Raw genomic sequence first — 17931 nt, 5'->3', positions numbered from 1 at the left:
AGAACCACTAGATGTCAGTATTGTTTGAAAAAATACCATTGACTTCTGCATTATTACATTACTTTTACATTTATTCATTTGGCATACGCTTTTATCCAAAGCGACTTACAAGTAGGAGAGCATGTAAACATTTTGTTAAAACGCTAAACAGTTCCGTTAGTTTACAAGGCCATGCTATAGGAGGATTAAAGCTGGAGTAAGCAAAGGAGAGAATGAACAACAAGGTTTTTTTTGGCAGACAGACATACATACAGAGTTATTATAATGTAATCATATGAAAGCTTTATTGTGATTTTTCTAGCACCTAAAGTACTGTATTCTTTCAAGCTTAAAATGCAAAAACAGCTATAAGTACCATTTGTTGGTTGATACCCTAAACACAACCCATGTTTTAATGGCTTTGCCATATTGGGAGGCCAATCCTGCCCCATAAACACAAGTTAACTGAGAGGCTGCATTTTCCGGCATTTACATTTTTTACCTATTTTCAATAGTTATGATATACACAGAGTACAAAAACATTCTGTCTCCAGTAACTTTATCATTGTCACAAGATTCATGCTTTTGAAGCATTGAAATTCAGTTAAGAAATGTAAGTGTTACTGTGCTTTTAATCTATTAAAAATTGAATGTGTTTATAAAGTTGACTTGTCCTTCTTAGCGGCGACGTTGAATACTATCATTATTTTTTTAATTCATGAGTGACAATAGTGGTACAGGCATTACACACTTAAGCTATATTTTTATATGTATGCACCCAATCTAATGGATTCTAAATTTCTAAACACAAATAAGTAATAAATCATTTTCACAACCAGCAGAAAGACACAGCGACATTAAAAACCTTATAAAATGTAATATATATTATAATAATTATATATATAATAATATATATAATTATAAAATAAACACACGATTCTGTAAAAAAATGTTCCAAATCTTGGAAGATGAGATTCCCCAAATTGCTTTGAATATTTTTTTCTGAAACTGAAAGTTTGTGTATTTAGTTCTCCCATGTATTGTGCAGTATTAAAAAGCATGCTTTTGCAAACAAGTTGTCAAATCTCTATTTATCACGACTTACTGACAGGCACCTTCGTCATCTATTGTTGAACTAAATCTACGAGAGCTTTCCAAATGCCAGAAGAGAATGTTAGAATAGAAAACAATGAAATACCTGTAACAGTCTCTCTCAGATGTTTGATCTAGGTCTCTTTTGCCACTCCCACCCCTGTCACAGATCTCAAGCTAGTGTGAAAAGAGTGCATGTCACATTCGGAAAAATGCGAAAAAAGAAACACAACAGGATGGAGAAGATGTGTTTTTGTACTTTTTACAGTGACTCTGAGTCTGTTTTAAGCTGATTACTTTGTCTAATGCTCAAAACACATTTTTAAGATAACAGTGGTGCTTGCAGGTGCAACACAAAATCTTACCGGCGCAAACTTCTGAGTGGATTCTAGGGAATTGGTCCCTCTTATATTGTTCCCTCTTATTCTCCATCTGGTGTGTTGTTGCTTAAAAAAAGAATAGCACCCCTTTCTTTAACACATTTTTTTGTAAGATATCATTCATGTCTAAAGCATAAACTTTGGTGAGGTTTAATACTTGGTGTCATGGATTTAAACACAAGTGTGCAACTGTGATGCTTGCAGTGAAAAACTGCTAATCAACCAGATCTCCATCAAGAAAAACTAAAAACGCCAACCTTGTTTTCTTCTATCACTTGCATAGTTTACTGTATGTGAACTTGTAAACTGGTAGTAGAATATGACTTATGCTTATGGTACTAATCTTTTTGCAGAAACAGTTTCCACCTGGATCTTCATGGGATTTGTTGGACATGTGAGTTATTTCCTCTCATATATTCTACTTGATTTCAAAAACATGAAAATAATACATGCTGTATATTCCAGAGCATCTGCACTGGCCTGAGTCAATCCTCCTGTAAATCTGTCCCATTGATCTATCTGAATTCTGTTGTGAAACAACAGCAGAGATATTTCATGAAAACAGAAAGTCCAAAAAAAAGTTAAAAGGAGGCTTAATCCCAGAAATGCCAGGATAATGCCAACAAGTTTTGTTACCTGTAGAAACAATAATCGTTTTGTTGTTACATCTTTCCCCAAGCATGTGTCTATCCTCTTGGTGTTCCTCTTCATCTTGTTGTTCTTCAGGGAGGGCATTGGTAAATTATCTTGGGTCAGGAGTTTGTTCATTGACACCTTTTGAAACGGGAGGTGAAACATGGCTCTACCATCAGTATCAATACATCCCATGTCTCTCTCCCCTATACCCTCCCATCATTCTACAGTGATCGTAAGTCAGTCGGGTCATGTGGAACACCTCATTCCTCCCATTATTGACCTACTTATCTGCCCCCGGCCTTTGACAACTGGAATCTCCCCTGGAAACACTGCCCACTGCTGTCATATTGTCAGTCCCGGAGTCAAAAGAGATAAAGAACTTGAAAGAGTCACTGCTATAGTGTGTCAGTGTGGGGAAGGAAAGGGCATTTGCACTTAAGGAGGTGCCTTATTTAAAGGTTTATCAAGCTATCAGGCTTGATAAAGTAAGTCAGAGCACTTAGAATCATTTTCAGTAAGGTTCATTGCAAGACAGAACATAAAACCAGGAAGATCCAGCTGAGGCTCAATAAAAACCAGTAGCTCTGGCTATTCACGTACTTACTGCTATTTACAATATATTCAATGTCACATTGTTCACTATGTTGCGGTAAAAGTGAGCAAAATTCGAGCAAAAATTTTTATGCTGGTACATTAGTTGTCTTAATTGAAAAGATAAAGTACTGTATATGTACTGAAGTTGTCAAAACAGTTGTGGGGGATTTGGCACAAAACATTAGTTGTACTGTTGTGCTAGTCGTGCTCTTTTTTTTAGTCGCGCTCTTTTTTTGTTAAAAATAAATGAGACATGTGCTTATTATTTACAAAGACTGAGCCCTTAGTGGCCACAAAGAAAAATATTTTAACAGGTTTTTCTTTTTTTTTCTTTTAGTGAACTTGTTGAGGGATTGAGAGATTGCAGCTCTGCAAGAAAAGAGAAAAGAAATCGCAATGTCAAGACTAATCCTAACAGTCCTAAAATATTAGGCTCATTTGAATTTATTTACAATAGAAACATGTTATTTACATGTTTTTTAGGGTTTTGATATTTAAAAATACTGCTGCTCCTATTTTCATACAACTTGACCCTTTCATATAACTCTCTTCGAGACTTATTGCTTTCAACACTGTTACAATGAGACCAATAAGTTGTTCTTCTCATGATGTTGGGGTTGCATGTAGGGTATTGTGTTTCCTCAGGCCAGCCTCAGTGGAATCTCATCCTCGGGAATCATTTTCCTGTATAATTTTTAACTCAGAAGCTAGTTGTATTGTCAGAATGAGGAGACTGCAGATAAAGCCTTTGAACATGCTCCTACTTGTCATATTAGCTTAAGAATTCTTCATCAATTAGAGAAGAAATGTGCATTAACAGTTATGCTACATTATGCAACATTATGCTAGCTATATACTGTAAGATGAAGGCTGTAAGAAAATAAGACATGAAAATGATGTGTCGTTTTTAGCGGCATCTAGTGGTGAGGTTGCAAATTGCAGCCAACGGCCACCCCTCCTTTTGGAAGCACCACGGAGGCTGAGAGAGGACTAAGATGTCGTCACATTTTCGCTTCTTTCCCAAAAGAAATAACGTATTTACGAAACTCTTTCTGTAGAGCAGTTTTTCAGTTTAAGGTTAATGTAGAAACAACATGGCAACAACATTCCATGCAAGCAGACCCATGCTGTATGTAGATAGAAATAACTAATTCTCAGGTAAGAAAAACATAACACTTCATTGAGGTCTTTATACACCTCTGAACACATGTACTGTATATTATATTGCATTTCTGTCAATAGATAACAAATTACACATTGGACCTTTAAGAGTCTTAAATTTAACAGTTTCCCAGGTAAAACTAAGTACACTTTATTTCTATAATGTACTTAATGTATTAATTCATTTTGTACATGATATACAAAAAGTATAGTTTTTTGTATTTTCTATACATGGTCTCAAAATAGCACAGTTGAGTACACTTAAATCTTCTTAAATTTATCTTAAGAAGTACTAAAAACAATTTTTTTGTAAAATAAGTACAAAATTAGTGCGTAAAAATAGGGCACTTCAAGTACATTTAAGTGTATTATAATACACTTTTATCACCTGGGTAGCCTAATAAGAGATTTGCAACATGTCCAAATCTTAATGGGATAGTTCACCCAAAAATGTAAAGGAAGATATTTGGAAGAATGTCAGTAACCAAACAGATCTCATCCCCCATTGACTCCCATAGTATTTACTTTCCCTACTATGGCATCTGTTTGGTTACTGACATTCTTCCAAATGTCTTCCTTTGTGTTCAGCAAAACAAAGAAATGGTTTGGAACAACCTGAGGGTGTGAACTATCCCTTTAATAATTCTTACTATTATTAAAGGAAATCTTTGTAATTATTTTCATGTAATAACTTTCACAGACTCTAAAATCACTTGGGCTGAGGTCACCAATCCCTGAAACAGCATTTACAACCCATTTTACTTCACTTTACTTTAACGGGATAGTCTCTGAAAAAAATTAATGTAGAGTTACATAAATTGCTTCACTTGCAAAAAGTGGTCTTGGCTGCTTAAGGAAAAGAGTTGGATGTTTTAATGAAAGATTTTTGGAATAGCACCATTCTCATATAAAAAAGTGTGTTAACATGCAATAAAGGCAATTTGCATATTTACTTCAAGCATGTGCTTGGAAGTCATTGCGTTGTACTTGTACTGATGCAAGCCTGAGCGCTGTTTGTGATTAAGATGATTCAGAGAGAATCAGCACTAAACACCAGAGAGTGACTCCGCAGTCGTCTGAGGTGCGAGAACTGAGACAGCACTGCTCCACAGATGCAGCGTCAGCCTCCACATCCCAAACCACTAATGATGCCTAAGCATCCTGAAAATACCACAGCGCCCAAAAAAGGTGGGCGGGGGAGCCCGGCTGTGACGTGGTAGGATTGAACGGATGGGACGTGTATGTCGTTCACACGAACACAAAACTATTTGGTCACTGCATGAATTTAGAAATGAATTCTTGAGTGTTTTATAGCATAGTGTTAAAGAAGCTACAATAGTCTGAAAAGCTATGAGCTACAGCCATTTCTCAAGGGTGCAGTAGAGTTACCTTTAAGTGCCTTTGCCATTACCTGAATGTGTTTGTTATTTAGGTAGCTAGAAAACTAGAAACACATTGTAACATGTTTCTGTCGCTCCATTCGGTCATGGGTTCAAATCCCACTGAACACACACACCAAAAAAACGTACGTCTTCTATGCATTGTAAGTTGCTTTAGATCAAAGTATCTCCCTAATGTATACATTTATAAAAATGTCTCATTGTAGAATAATGCTCGTATTACAGTGATTGTTACATCAGCAGAAAGACATAAATGGCATTTAATGCATTTGTAACTCTCGTGATCATGGCCGCAACAGCGGCCTTTCAGATCATTTACAGGTTTGTGTTTGGGCATGTCTGGATTCTGGAATAACACACAACGTATAAATCAATAGACATACTGTGTGCGTGGACCTGAGTTTGTCTTACACACCTAACTATAAAGGCCTATAAGGCAACAATCAACCATGACATAGCTTTACACATCAGTTCAAATGGCCTGTAAATCATCTTCCTCAGCTGTCAGCGTTCTGTAAATCTCCCTGCATACATAACAGAAACATAAACATGCACGAGGCTACCTGTGCTGATTCTTTCTATTACATACCACTTCTACACTGCTAATTTGAAATTATGTCATGAAGTATGAAAATATTTCATAGATTTGGATTGTGATGTTCCATGGAACTATAATGCATGCAGCTTTTATGACCTCATATACATTTAAAGACTATAATTTGCATTTATATGAATTCAGAGTATAAATCTGTACTTGTCGTGTGTATTTCCTCGATCACATTTTGCAGAGATGGCTTGTTTGAGATAATCATTTCTTGTTTTTAATCTGCACCGAATATTAAAACAGGTGGATGTCAAGAAAAAAAATAATAAATGTATGTATCAATCCAGTGTTTTTGACATGCGTTGTGCAATGTATGTCAACAGTTACATGTTGCATAATCAAAGATGACTGTTTGTTGAATATCATCAAATGCGTGCGCTCACTAAAACAACATAAGCAAGTTTGAACTCTGAAAAGACGTAACGAGATAGACTTGTTTGGAAAAAACCCTGGTATGTGTGATGAGAAGAATGTTTTTGAAACGTCTTTAAAAGCTATTTACAAAATAATTAGGCAGAAGTGAAGCCAGATGCCTGAAAACGCCCCACATCTCTGGCATTATACAGTAAGTCATTTAAATCCACACATTATCAAGGGAAATGACTAAAACCCAAACACCTTGTAAACAACAAACTAGACATTTTTGTCAGAGAAACACCCCCTTTAAAGTTTTGTAGAAGGGAGGGTAAGACCTTGTCCCATGTCATAAAAATTCTTTGTTATGAAGTGATTCTAATTTAAATACCATATGAACCTTTTTGTAACTGCGATTCCTGTTTGATTATTTTAATCGCAGTCGAGGCAGATGTTGATGTTTTTATGAAATCTAAAAACTCATAACGCCAAGGCACTCGAAAATGTAGTGAAAGATAAAAGACCTTTATTCTCACATGGCTTTACATTAAAAACAAGTCACAAATACACAAACGCCGTTTTTATGACATAAGAGTCCCTGAATCTGTTGATAATGTGAGAATTAAGTTACAGTAATAAGATACAGAATTAAGATACGGCATTCAAAATTATTTTTAAAAAATGCGTTTGTGTGGTGGCAAGGTACGCTAGTACTGATAAAAAAATCCCCCTCCCCAGTCTCATTTTAAGACAGTCCCTAAAAATGTCCTCCTTTAAAGGCGGGGTGTCGGATTTCCGAATTACACTTGTTTAGACAAAGTCAGGCCGAGTACCAAAACAAACTTGTAGCCAATCAGTAGTAAGGTGCACAGTGCACAGGACGGACATTAGCCGAGCCGAAACATTCGCTGTTCGAACATTCGCTGAAGAAAGCGAAAGATGGGGGTAGGGGTGTGTTTGTTTTGGTGATTTGAACATCAACAACAGCTATGAGAAATCGGACACCCCGCCTTTAATGTAAATCTATAGAATGTTTTCATCCTTTTTGTTTTTTTACTCTATATAGTCGCATTATTTAATGGTGACGCCACCAGTTTATTCCCTGTGCCATGTGCTGTCAAATCAATTCAATTAAAAACAGTGACAGCTGCTGTCCTTACCTTGCTTCATTCATCATTTGCAACAGCTATGCTCTTACAAAACATTGATGCCTGATTTCCAAAAACATTGACAAGTGTGTTACTTCGCTTACAAGCACTTCAACTGTGAAATCCACATTTGGAGCCGAACTTCTTCAAAATAGCTAGCAGAAGTGAAATGCCTTGCATCCAATTGCAATTCCACCTGCATGTGTTCCAGCTGTGAGAGATCTGAGAATTTTCTGAGAAAGTGGAGAATGTTTCACCGAATGAACAACGTATGATTACACCTTATTAAACCCCAGGCACCCCGTAGTTTAAAACTACGGACATACTTGTATTAAATCAAACACACAAGTTTTACTTTTATGCAAGTATACAGTAGTTGCCAAAGGTGACGTGAACTTTTGAAAATGTATGTCTTTGAACTTTTAAAAATGTATTATTAAAGGGAGAGTTCACCCAAAAATGTAAATTCTGTCTTCATTTACTCACCCTCAAGTTGTTTCAAATTCTTAATAAATTTCTTTATCTGTTGAACACAAAAGAAGATATTTTGAAGAATGTAGGAAAGCAAACAGTTCTTGGGCGCTTTTGACCATTGTAATTTTTCCTACTATGGTAGTCAATGGTGACCAAGAACTGTTTGGTTACAAGCATTCTTTTCAAATATCTTTCTCTGTGTTCATCGGAACAAAGAGATTTATACAGATTTGGACAACGCGAGGGTGAGTAATGATAACAGATTTTTTGGGGGGTGAACTCTCCCTTTAAACACTTATCAGTAACACTTTAGATTACGGCCCGCAATGTACCTCATAATTAAACAGAATTTAGAGTGTAACTAATTGTAACTATAACGACCTCTACAGTACATATCTGTAGATAAAGGGGAACAATATGTAAAGTTTGGGGAATAAAGGGGTAAGAGTAAGGACAAATAAAAAATGTATTTATGAGGGAACCGCATGCCATATAAACATCCAAATCAAGCCACTCTTGAAATACTTGATTATATAGTCTCAAAAGATCAACATTTATTTAGCACATTTTACACATTAAAACTCATTAAAATAACTCATAATAACTCCTCATAAAAAAATCCTAAAGTCAAAAGTCAAATTTACAGTTGACAGACAGTCTGCGTGCTTCATTCGTGCTGTTTTGCTTGCGCAAATACTGAACACAAAATTTCCCCTTATTTCATGTTTGCTATAATAATAAAATTAGAAGCCCATTCTTAATTAATATCCGCAGTAGCTTATTTATGGGTACATTGTGATTACAAAAATGTAGTGTATGTTCACGCTAAGATTGTTGCATACTGCAGGTCATTCATACCACGTCATATTAAATTGTTACCCCATAGTTTTAAAATACTTACAGTATAAATATTTTTTTCAATTTCCTGACTTCTTTATTCCCCAAACTTTTGTTCCCCTTACAGATATGTACCATAGAGGCAGTGTTGGGTGTAACTAGTTACTAATTAGTTACTGTAATTTAATTACTTTCCCCTTGAAAAAGTAAAGTAGGGATTACTTTTATTTTTTTCTGTAATTTAATTACAGTTACTTCTGATGTAATTGAACTTAATACTGTGTAATATATTCAATAGTGGAAATGACATCAAAATTATAAGTCTAACTTTAAAATGTATGCTTTAATGTATCCTTCTCACATTTGTAATACATTGGTCAGTTAATACAAATAATTTATGTAGTTATTTATTTATTTTTTAATGAATTAAATGAGCCGTTTCATGTCTATCCTTGAATCAAATCACGGATGTAGGATATAGAAAGTAATTAGTAAAAAGTAATTAAATACTTTTTGGAGAGAGTAATGTGTACAGTAATCTAATTACACTATTGAATATGTAATTAGTAACTAGTAATTAATTACTTTTTCAGAGTAACTTACCCAACACTGTGTAGAGGTACATTATTGTTTTAATCAGTTACGCTGTAAATTCTGTTTAATTATGCGGGCCGCACAATGTACTGGGCCGTAATCTAAAGCGTTACCGACTTTAAAGAATAATTTATTGTTATTGTTTCCTCAAACATGAGGGGTTATTAAAATTAAATATTGTGCAATGCCCTCCGAACATCACTTGGCCACTATACTGTATGTCATGAACAGTATGTAGATGCAGGGCTGGATGAATTATGAGTATTGGTATTGGTAGGTGGTTGCAGTTGAGGGGTTGATATGACAGCCAAAAAGTTGTTTCAGAGATGGAGCAAGACGACAAACATTTTCTGTATTTGCAGTTATGTTCACCGATGAGTTGTGCACAATAAGACCAGGAATGTGCATTAAGAAAACAAACACAGCCAGATTTCATATTGACTTTAAGGCCTTCAAACATGAAAAGATCATGGAATCATGGAAACCAATGGCCTGTTACGGCACTGTCTTTAAAATTCTTCTCTTTAATTCGTGAGATTGAATGCCTCATCACCTGGTGTCAACAAATCAAACGTCATCGCTTCACAGCTGCTCAGGTAGACTCTCCGTAATTCAGCTTTACCTTGAGTGTTGTGCTGGAAGAAGAACAGGCTGCTTAGCAAACAGAAACTTGGCAAAGGCTTCCATTAGCCCACCTGTTGCTACTGTGATCCTTGCGATGAAAAGGTCCATATTGTTGCGGCTTTCTGGAGGGGATGAATAGACTTCATCCCTGATCCTGGCATTGGCTCCTTCCAGGTGTACCCGAGAGTGAGCTGGAACCGGCCCAACAGTAGATCCCAATCTCTCTAACCATTTGCTGCCAAAACAAAGATGTGTAAGTAGCGGATAACAACGATGTTGTGATTTGTGCTTGACTTGTGAGTTTGGGGTATTTCTGGTGCTGTATACATGTATGCCTATGGACATTATGCTAATTCCATACTGTATCATTCTTTGTGCCTATACTTGCCATCTCCTGGAATGCAGAGATTAGCTCTTCTAGGAATGTACTGTACATAGTCTTCATTGCTCATAAAAAACAACATGCAGACAAGAACAGACAACAGTTTCTCTGCTCTTGCCAAAACAAATCTCTCATCATGACTTCTGATAAGTCAATTTGGTTGCTTATTAAAATGTTTCATAGATCTTGCGACATATAACGATTGAGGAAAATAATGGCCTGTAATTGTTCACTCACCCTGAACTGTCACTATGACCTCTCAGAAAGGTAAGAAAGAAATACTTATGCGGTTTCTGTAGACATGAGTCGATCTTTCACCCTACTAGGCAATCGTTAACCGGAAAGAACATGAATAATGGGAAAAATATGCATATGCTGTATAAACATGTGTAATGAAAGCCAGCTAGTAAAGAAAAAGTAGTGCAGTGCGTAACCTCGGTCCCCGATCTTGAGAGGTGCTCTGCATGGCGACAGATGCTGGCTGTGGCCTTTATCGTCCTTGTTGGTTTGAGTCCCATCGGAGCGGATTTGAATAGGATTGGTTACAGTGGTGCCATTACCCAGATGCGTGTGAGGATTTGGGGGTGAGTGTTGCGAAAAGTTCAATATTTCAGTTTCTGTATAGTCAAATGGTGCTTGCTGAGGCAGGCACCATTCCTATTGCTTATACTGTGGGGTGATGGTTTTTGGTGCAGAATATCACCGTTTGTGCTACGAGTGACACCTCAAAGAGGAAAGATAGGAGAGAGGTGCATAAGTACTGCATCACACAATCATTTTCACTTGGTGGATGATGAACTGGGCAAAATTCCCATAGACACGGTTATTGAAACTTGGAGGTGGGCCAGTAAATAATCAACACCTTAACATTGTGTCAGCAAACTTTGCGCAGACAAAACCATTTTCTTTAGGAAATGCTTTACATTGTCGTATAAAATATTAAAATAATCTGTGATGCTGGTTAATGAAAGCCTTACTATTCTTTGTGCAGGTAAATGATAGAACAGCTATTAACATTCAGGGTATAACTATATTTTTATTCTTATTATATAATGCAAGTAATTGTAATAAACACTTACTCTTTATTTGTTCAAACAAATTAGCATGTTTTCATGATTTAATTATGTTCATAATTAAGAGAAAGTCTGCACCACCAGTTCCCGCACAGAGTTCCTGCGAGGACTCGATTGTTTTTCTATATTCCAACTCGTCCATATAAAAATGTAAATTAAATTGCCACTTGTTGTATTTCTTTATCATCATGAGCCTGCCGATCATAAATTCATAATCAATTCAAACTATTCACTGGTAGTCTACATAAAAAGGAGACTAGTGTGTAATGTATTAAGCCTCTTGGGAATCTTTAAGTTATATATTGCTGTATTCATATATGACATAATAATTCCTTGCCTGCCTATTTTAGCAAACGTAAATAATTAAGCAGTCAAGCTTTAAAAATCCAGCTGCTCAGTCAGTTGGCAGTCTCTCTCTCTCTCTCTCTCTCTCTCACTCACTCTCCTTCTCTAAGTAATGGGAGGGGCACATAAATCCTCGGGATGTATAAGAAGTGCCGTTTTCACTAGTGGGGATTTTACAAACCAACTCAGGACGAACGAAATGAGCTGCCCCAGAGCCGCTACAAAATGCTGGATGGACACCTACTCCTGGGATGGTTAACATTCACTATAATAGTGCATCTAATCTGCTTGCCTGGACCAAGCACTGCTTACTTTGGGTATGTAGAAGAACTGTTCTTTATATGGGACTTTTATGCTTAAAAGTTTTTTTTTTGTGAAAGCTCTTGTCGGACAAAGAGTGAGGTGAAATGTTTAAATGTGTTTATATCATAAATTAAAAAGTAAGCGCAATGATGATATTAATTGTTCGCGGAGCCTCACATAACCTGTAACGTTACGCCTCTCTGTAACAACCTGTGGAGTTGCGATGCAGAGCTAATGTGAGTGATGGTCGCACTAGGCTATATTAATGCTTTGTCTTTACCTGTTCTTAATTATAAATGCATAACATTGAAAAGTAATCGCATTTAATGCGAACAGGTGAACATTAGGTCATTAAAAAGACCGAGATGTTGTCGCGATATTTGTACATTTTTATAAATAAGAAATGTTACAATTATCTCACGTATAGGACTAATCGTGAGTTTTGAATGACACACGCCGGTCTTTTAATATATGCTTGTACAGGATTGGGAATAAACATGAGCCGCTCTCAACAGCTGGTAACAATAAAGCCGCGAAGATCTCTAACCTGGTGGTTCAGATCGCAGATAATATTTCTTCATCCAGCATAAACACTCGTTTTGGCTTCGCTCGCGCTCTCTGACTAGGTTAATAAGCGCGACTTCAAGAATGTGTGTTGAATTTACAGTTTCCCTGACTCCTATAAACACTCTCCTAGCATCATTTTAATTGAGGTAATTGTGGACACTAGAGATGTGATACCGCGGGAACGCCTTTGGATTTTATTCCTCAGTGACGCGATGATATTTTGCGCCTTTCGTTGTAGAAGAACGTCATGTTAACGAAACGTGTTAAACTTAACATTATCATAACAATCATCATCAAAACATTGTCACTTGTTTCAACAAGCAGACTGAGCTTTGTAAACTTGCAATGCTCTCAAACTTATAAGTGGCATATATCAGTAAATAAATATCAGAAATGTCTACTTAAATACACAGAATTCTTGGACACAAGGAGTGCACAGGTAGACATTAGATATGCCATTCATTGATTTAAGGTACAAAACATACTTCATGACACTGAAACATTATTTCTTTTGGCTGGTGATAAGCTTTGATGGAAGATTATATTTAGAAAGGTGCTGTAAGGAATCAAGGGACAAGGTAGGAGTGGCTCCCTAAGGCCCCGCTGAACATTATGAAGCAGTAAACCGGTTTGTTGAGCCTCAGTGCTTGTAGATTAGGGTTTACACTTTTTCTTTTACCCCCTCTTAGGAAGTCAATAAATTTCAGAAATGCTGGCCTGCATTGTCATGGGTGGGAGAACACGTTTTATGAAGATTTATAGTCTCCGATATTTGATCTCAAAGATCACTATCAAATGCAATAGCCTCTTAAGAATATTTTTCCTTTTGTTTCTGGCACGTTCAGTGGAAAAAGATCAACTGCAATGTGTGATCATGAGTAAATTTACTGTGTCCAGAGACTGCGTGTAATTAATGTCTTGATAGTTTTAACATTCAATTTGTCATTCTTACTTTACAGCAACTAGCCATTGTTTCAAGTGTGCAACGTTTGCCAGTTTCAGCACTTTGTCTTTTCCGACGGAAATTGCTTGTACTTCCATGTTATCGGGTCATGAAAACAAACTTTAGGAAACTCATTAGTGATGTATTTCATTTTGGCATTATAAGTGGTTTTTCTTATCTCTCACAATGAGCGTTCATTTTGTCATGCTAATCTGAGTTGTCATTTTCCAGATAGCTCGAAAATGTTCGTTGATCTTTAGTCAATGAGGTGGTCAAGCTCTTTAATTGTGAAGGTGAAGTGCTTGTTCTGTGGACGTGGAAAATATGAGTCACGGTTCATACCTGGTCAGACACAATCACAAATCATACCAACCAGAGACAATATGAAACCGTTGCCCTCTGACATGTTGTCAAACTTGCATGTGCAAATAAATACCTTCCGTGAGGCTCATGCCGCATCCTCTGGGTACTGATTTACTTAAAATAGAGGGTCAATGTTGCATACTCAATTTTCCCAGTGTGCTGGAGCGTATGTGAAACCTAAACACAGTCTCCGTGTGCCCACGGCTCACGTCTCTGAGGGTTGGGTGGGATTCCTTGCCTAGCTGAGCCTCTGTCATCCTGGCCACAAGAATGCAAGCCCTCATTTTTTTACCACCCCGTCGCCTCGAGCCCATTGTGGCAGGTGCCCCATGTTCTTTTGCTTTAAATTGACATTTTTCCCGGAAGTGCATCGAAGGTTTACATTTGTTACTAGTAAATATATGGTAATCGAACCCACAACTGAGCTGCAGGATGGGCGGAGAAAAGTGTTGGTGGACCACTGAAATGTTCCTGGGAATAAATGCGGGGGTTGCGCGCTTTTTGACTAGGTGTTCGGCTCACCTCAAACAGCCTGAAGGGAGAATGGGAAGAAGGAACATGCTGGGAAAGCATGGGGAAAATAAGTCCCGAATATCCACGGAATGAGATTCTTTTGTGCCTGGCTCTGACAAGTTCATGCAGATCTCCTGTGGAGGCCAGCCTGGGGTCAAACCTGGGGATCTGCTCTGCATTACTGCCCTAAGAGTAGGCCTGAATTAGCAAATGGAGTAGAGATTTATGAATTTTGTGAGAGATTTTGGTTATTTCCACATAACTTGTAATTCTCGGTATAACTGTAAGTCCGTTCTGCAATGTTTCATTTGTAAGTGAAAAAACAACTGTTTTGCCGTTTTGTCTCACACCTTGTTGGCTTCTTTCCTTTATGATTTACATTTACAAACATCTGTTAACAAGGGACTGTTAAATTCATCTTTCAGTTATAAGATTAAAGTGTCAGACATGTTGCCAGTAAATGATGGCTTAGCAGTTTCTCTAACACAAGCTGCTTATATCGTAAAGATAAAGTTCAACAAAACAGGTGTGTCAACCCCTCCTATAACCGCCATAATATAGAAGCTGTTGGGTAAAACATTGTAGATACATATGTGCATTAATGTGTTTAAGCTGTTATAAAGATGAGACCACTTCCCTGTGTTTTTACATAAAATGCAATAGGCACTGATCACCTTCCCTGATTTACATCGCTGCAGTGCCCAATGCCTCCACCGGGGGGTGTAGTCATTACTTCTAAAGTTCTCTGCTGGTCAATCAGCCTTTGCTGTTTTATGAAACTTTAGGACAGTGGGAATTTAGCGGCAAAAACAGATCAGAAAGCAGTGTGGTGAGGATACACAGAGAAGGTAAAAGAGGCAGTTTTGGTCAAAGGTAGTTGTGGTCTGTGTTTGATCTGGCAGCGTTTTTGGCCACAGATTGCAGGAAAACCCCTGTACAGAAGCAGATTGCTGTTGTGGACGTTCAGATTTAATCTCTGGACTAGATTTATGCTTGGGAATGTTGATGAGAGCTGCTGTCTGAGCTGTGGTGGATCGCCTTTCAGTGTCAGAGAATAGCAGTGTCTACCGAAGATTTCCATCCATTTCAGCATTCCACCTCTTTCGTCAGCGGCTCAGTGCGTCCACACAGGCACATCATTCTGGACATTAAAGTATAAATGCAAGTTAACATTTCACTTAAAGGACACTGAAGTCATTTGTAAATGGATAACAATAAACAAAACATTTGTGTTTTAAAGGGTGACAATTTGACAGCTTAGAATAGTTTAGCCTTTCTTCTGTAAACACACGTAAAGGATTACTTCAGCAGTTCATCATGTACTCACTGTAATGTCCATCTAATCCTATGACTTTCTTCTATACATAGATATCCAGCTGGGTGAATTCAATACAATGGCAGCACCTTATGACTACATCCACCTAAGTGTGTGCTATGTAATGCAAAATAATTTTCTAAGTGCTGTGATTAGTTTTGGTAAAAAAGCATCCCATACTGTTGTGTTTTACTGCCATTGTATTGAATTTCCCAACTGGATATTCATTAAATGATCTGCTTTTATGTTCCGCAGAAGAAAGTCGGGTTTTGAATGACGTGATGGTGAGTAAATGATTTTATTTTTATGTGAAGCTTTAAGATTATGTACATGTCTATGGCTTTCATGAGATTTTAAGTTACCGCTTAGAAAAACAAAATCTACGGCTCTTCATTTGAACTGGATTGTTTTTCCTCAATGGCTTTCTCGACATGATTTCTCCCGCAGGACTCATCCCAACCCCGTCCTGATTATATGGTATTATTGCTCTGGGGAATGTCTTTAAATGTGTTTGGCACACTTGCATCCACAGGGCTCAATATTCTGGTAGCATGGCTTTAACCACAGTTTGGAGGTCTGCCTTGATTTTTTAAGACAAGGCGGCTCTGCTTCTAGAACGACCCAATCAGCTGTGCGTTTCATAGATATGCAGGTCGTTGTTGGGAAAGCCCTGATGGGCAATGCAGATGGAACCAGGCAAAACCGGAAAGCCAATATGGAATCTGGATGGGTTTTGGTGGTCAAGGATTGATGAGATGATCTTAATTAGTGGCATTACCATGTTCTCTGCTTTCCGTTTCCCACCACAGGCCGTTTTCCTCTACAAAGGGCTTTGGGTGGACTGTGGTCCTAAATTATCAGTGGCTACAGCCAAGATTAGATGACAGAAAAAGCATAAGACGACTGTAAAAACCCTGAGCAATGAACCATGCATGTGCATTTATTACAAGGACTGGGAGTTGTTCATGTGCGTTGAAGCATAACAAATCTCAAACAGTAGCCCTTATTACAGAAACAGCAAACCTAGCAGTACTTTAATAGAGTGCATTCGTTTCAATGCATTTTACATTTAATTAAGTTTATTTAATTTTCAGCTGCATTGTACTTCTATTGATTTTTTTAATTTTGGGGAATTTGGCAGATTAAATCATTCTCTCATGCTTCTAGCTCATAATGCAAACATTTATTCACTATTAGGTAGAATACATATACGTTAGGCTACATTTATTCATTTAGCAGTGGCTTTTTTCAAAGCGACTTGAGAGAACATTAAGGAATAAGTGAATAATTCCAAATGCATTAACAAATACAATTTTTTTAGTAAGTAATTTCAATAACAGAGAGCGCGAATCAGTGCGTCCCTTCGATTTTTCTCCGTGAGTTAAAGGTGGGGTGTCCGATTTCTCTTAGCCGTTGTTGATGTTCAAATCACCAAAACAAACACACCCCACCCCCATCTGTCGCTTTCGTCAGTGCTCGGCTCGGCTAATGTCCGTCCTGTGCATTGTGCACCTTACTGCTGATTGGCTACAAGGTTGTTTTGGTACTCGGCCCGACTCTGTTGTCTAAAGCGTAATTTGGAAATCGGTTACCCCGCCTTTAACTGCAATGAGCTGCGTGTAAACAACGCACATTTCCGCATAAGCTTGAACTGTTGCGTGACGATGTAAAAGGTTGCGAAAGTTTTACACACAAATAATTTAACGTCGCGTCTGTTGTGTAAGCGAGCTTCTATTCGCGTTTAAAATCAATAACAGAAAACGGCCCGATGCCGCTCACGACCTCAAACACAGCGGTCAATCCCCACAAACCAGCTCGAGAGCGTGACGCAGCGCTGGACTTTCAAAAAATGAATGTATAATGCTCGCCCCTCTTTGCTTAAAAACAGCCAGTGGAAACCTGAAGCGCACACCACTTGTGGTAGTTTAAAGCAAAGCTCACTCGGAGGACAAGACCGTTACACCTGACACCACGACAGCAGTGACAGCAAGTGCGCGTTTAAATGATAGTGCTATAGTGCAAATGATAGATTTGTAATCTGCATCCCTGGTTAAACATACATACTTTCTCTCACTGCACGTTTATGCAAATACAGTATTTACACATAATCATCATACATGTTGTCTATCATTACTGGACTTTATTTATATGCTGTATTGTAGCCTGTAAGATAAATAACCAACGTTTTAGAAGGGTTCCCTGTCAGGACTGTTGATATGAGTTAATTCCCCCATTTTTAGAAATGAATTT

The 17931-nt window shown here is 37.6% G+C and overlaps 1 protein-coding gene across 1 annotated transcript in view; it reads left to right on the top strand.

The window, feature by feature from the left end:
- The first annotated feature begins 11789 nt into the window (after positions 1 to 11789).
- wnt9a (wingless-type MMTV integration site family, member 9A) overlaps positions 11790 to 17931 on the top strand; it is a 29409-nt gene continuing 23267 nt past the window's right edge. Inside the window, 2 exon segments of the mRNA XM_057334334.1 lie at positions 11790 to 11813; positions 11816 to 11994. Of these exon segments, the coding sequence (XP_057190317.1) occupies positions 11790 to 11813; positions 11816 to 11994 (203 nt within the window).

The sequence above is a fragment of the Triplophysa rosa genome, linkage group LG5 (assembly GCF_024868665.1).
Source record: "Triplophysa rosa linkage group LG5, Trosa_1v2, whole genome shotgun sequence".
Classification (NCBI taxonomy): Eukaryota; Metazoa; Chordata; class Actinopteri; order Cypriniformes; family Nemacheilidae; genus Triplophysa; species Triplophysa rosa.
Note: the sequence above shows the minus strand (reverse complement) of the source record. Positions and strands in the feature narration are given on the sequence as shown.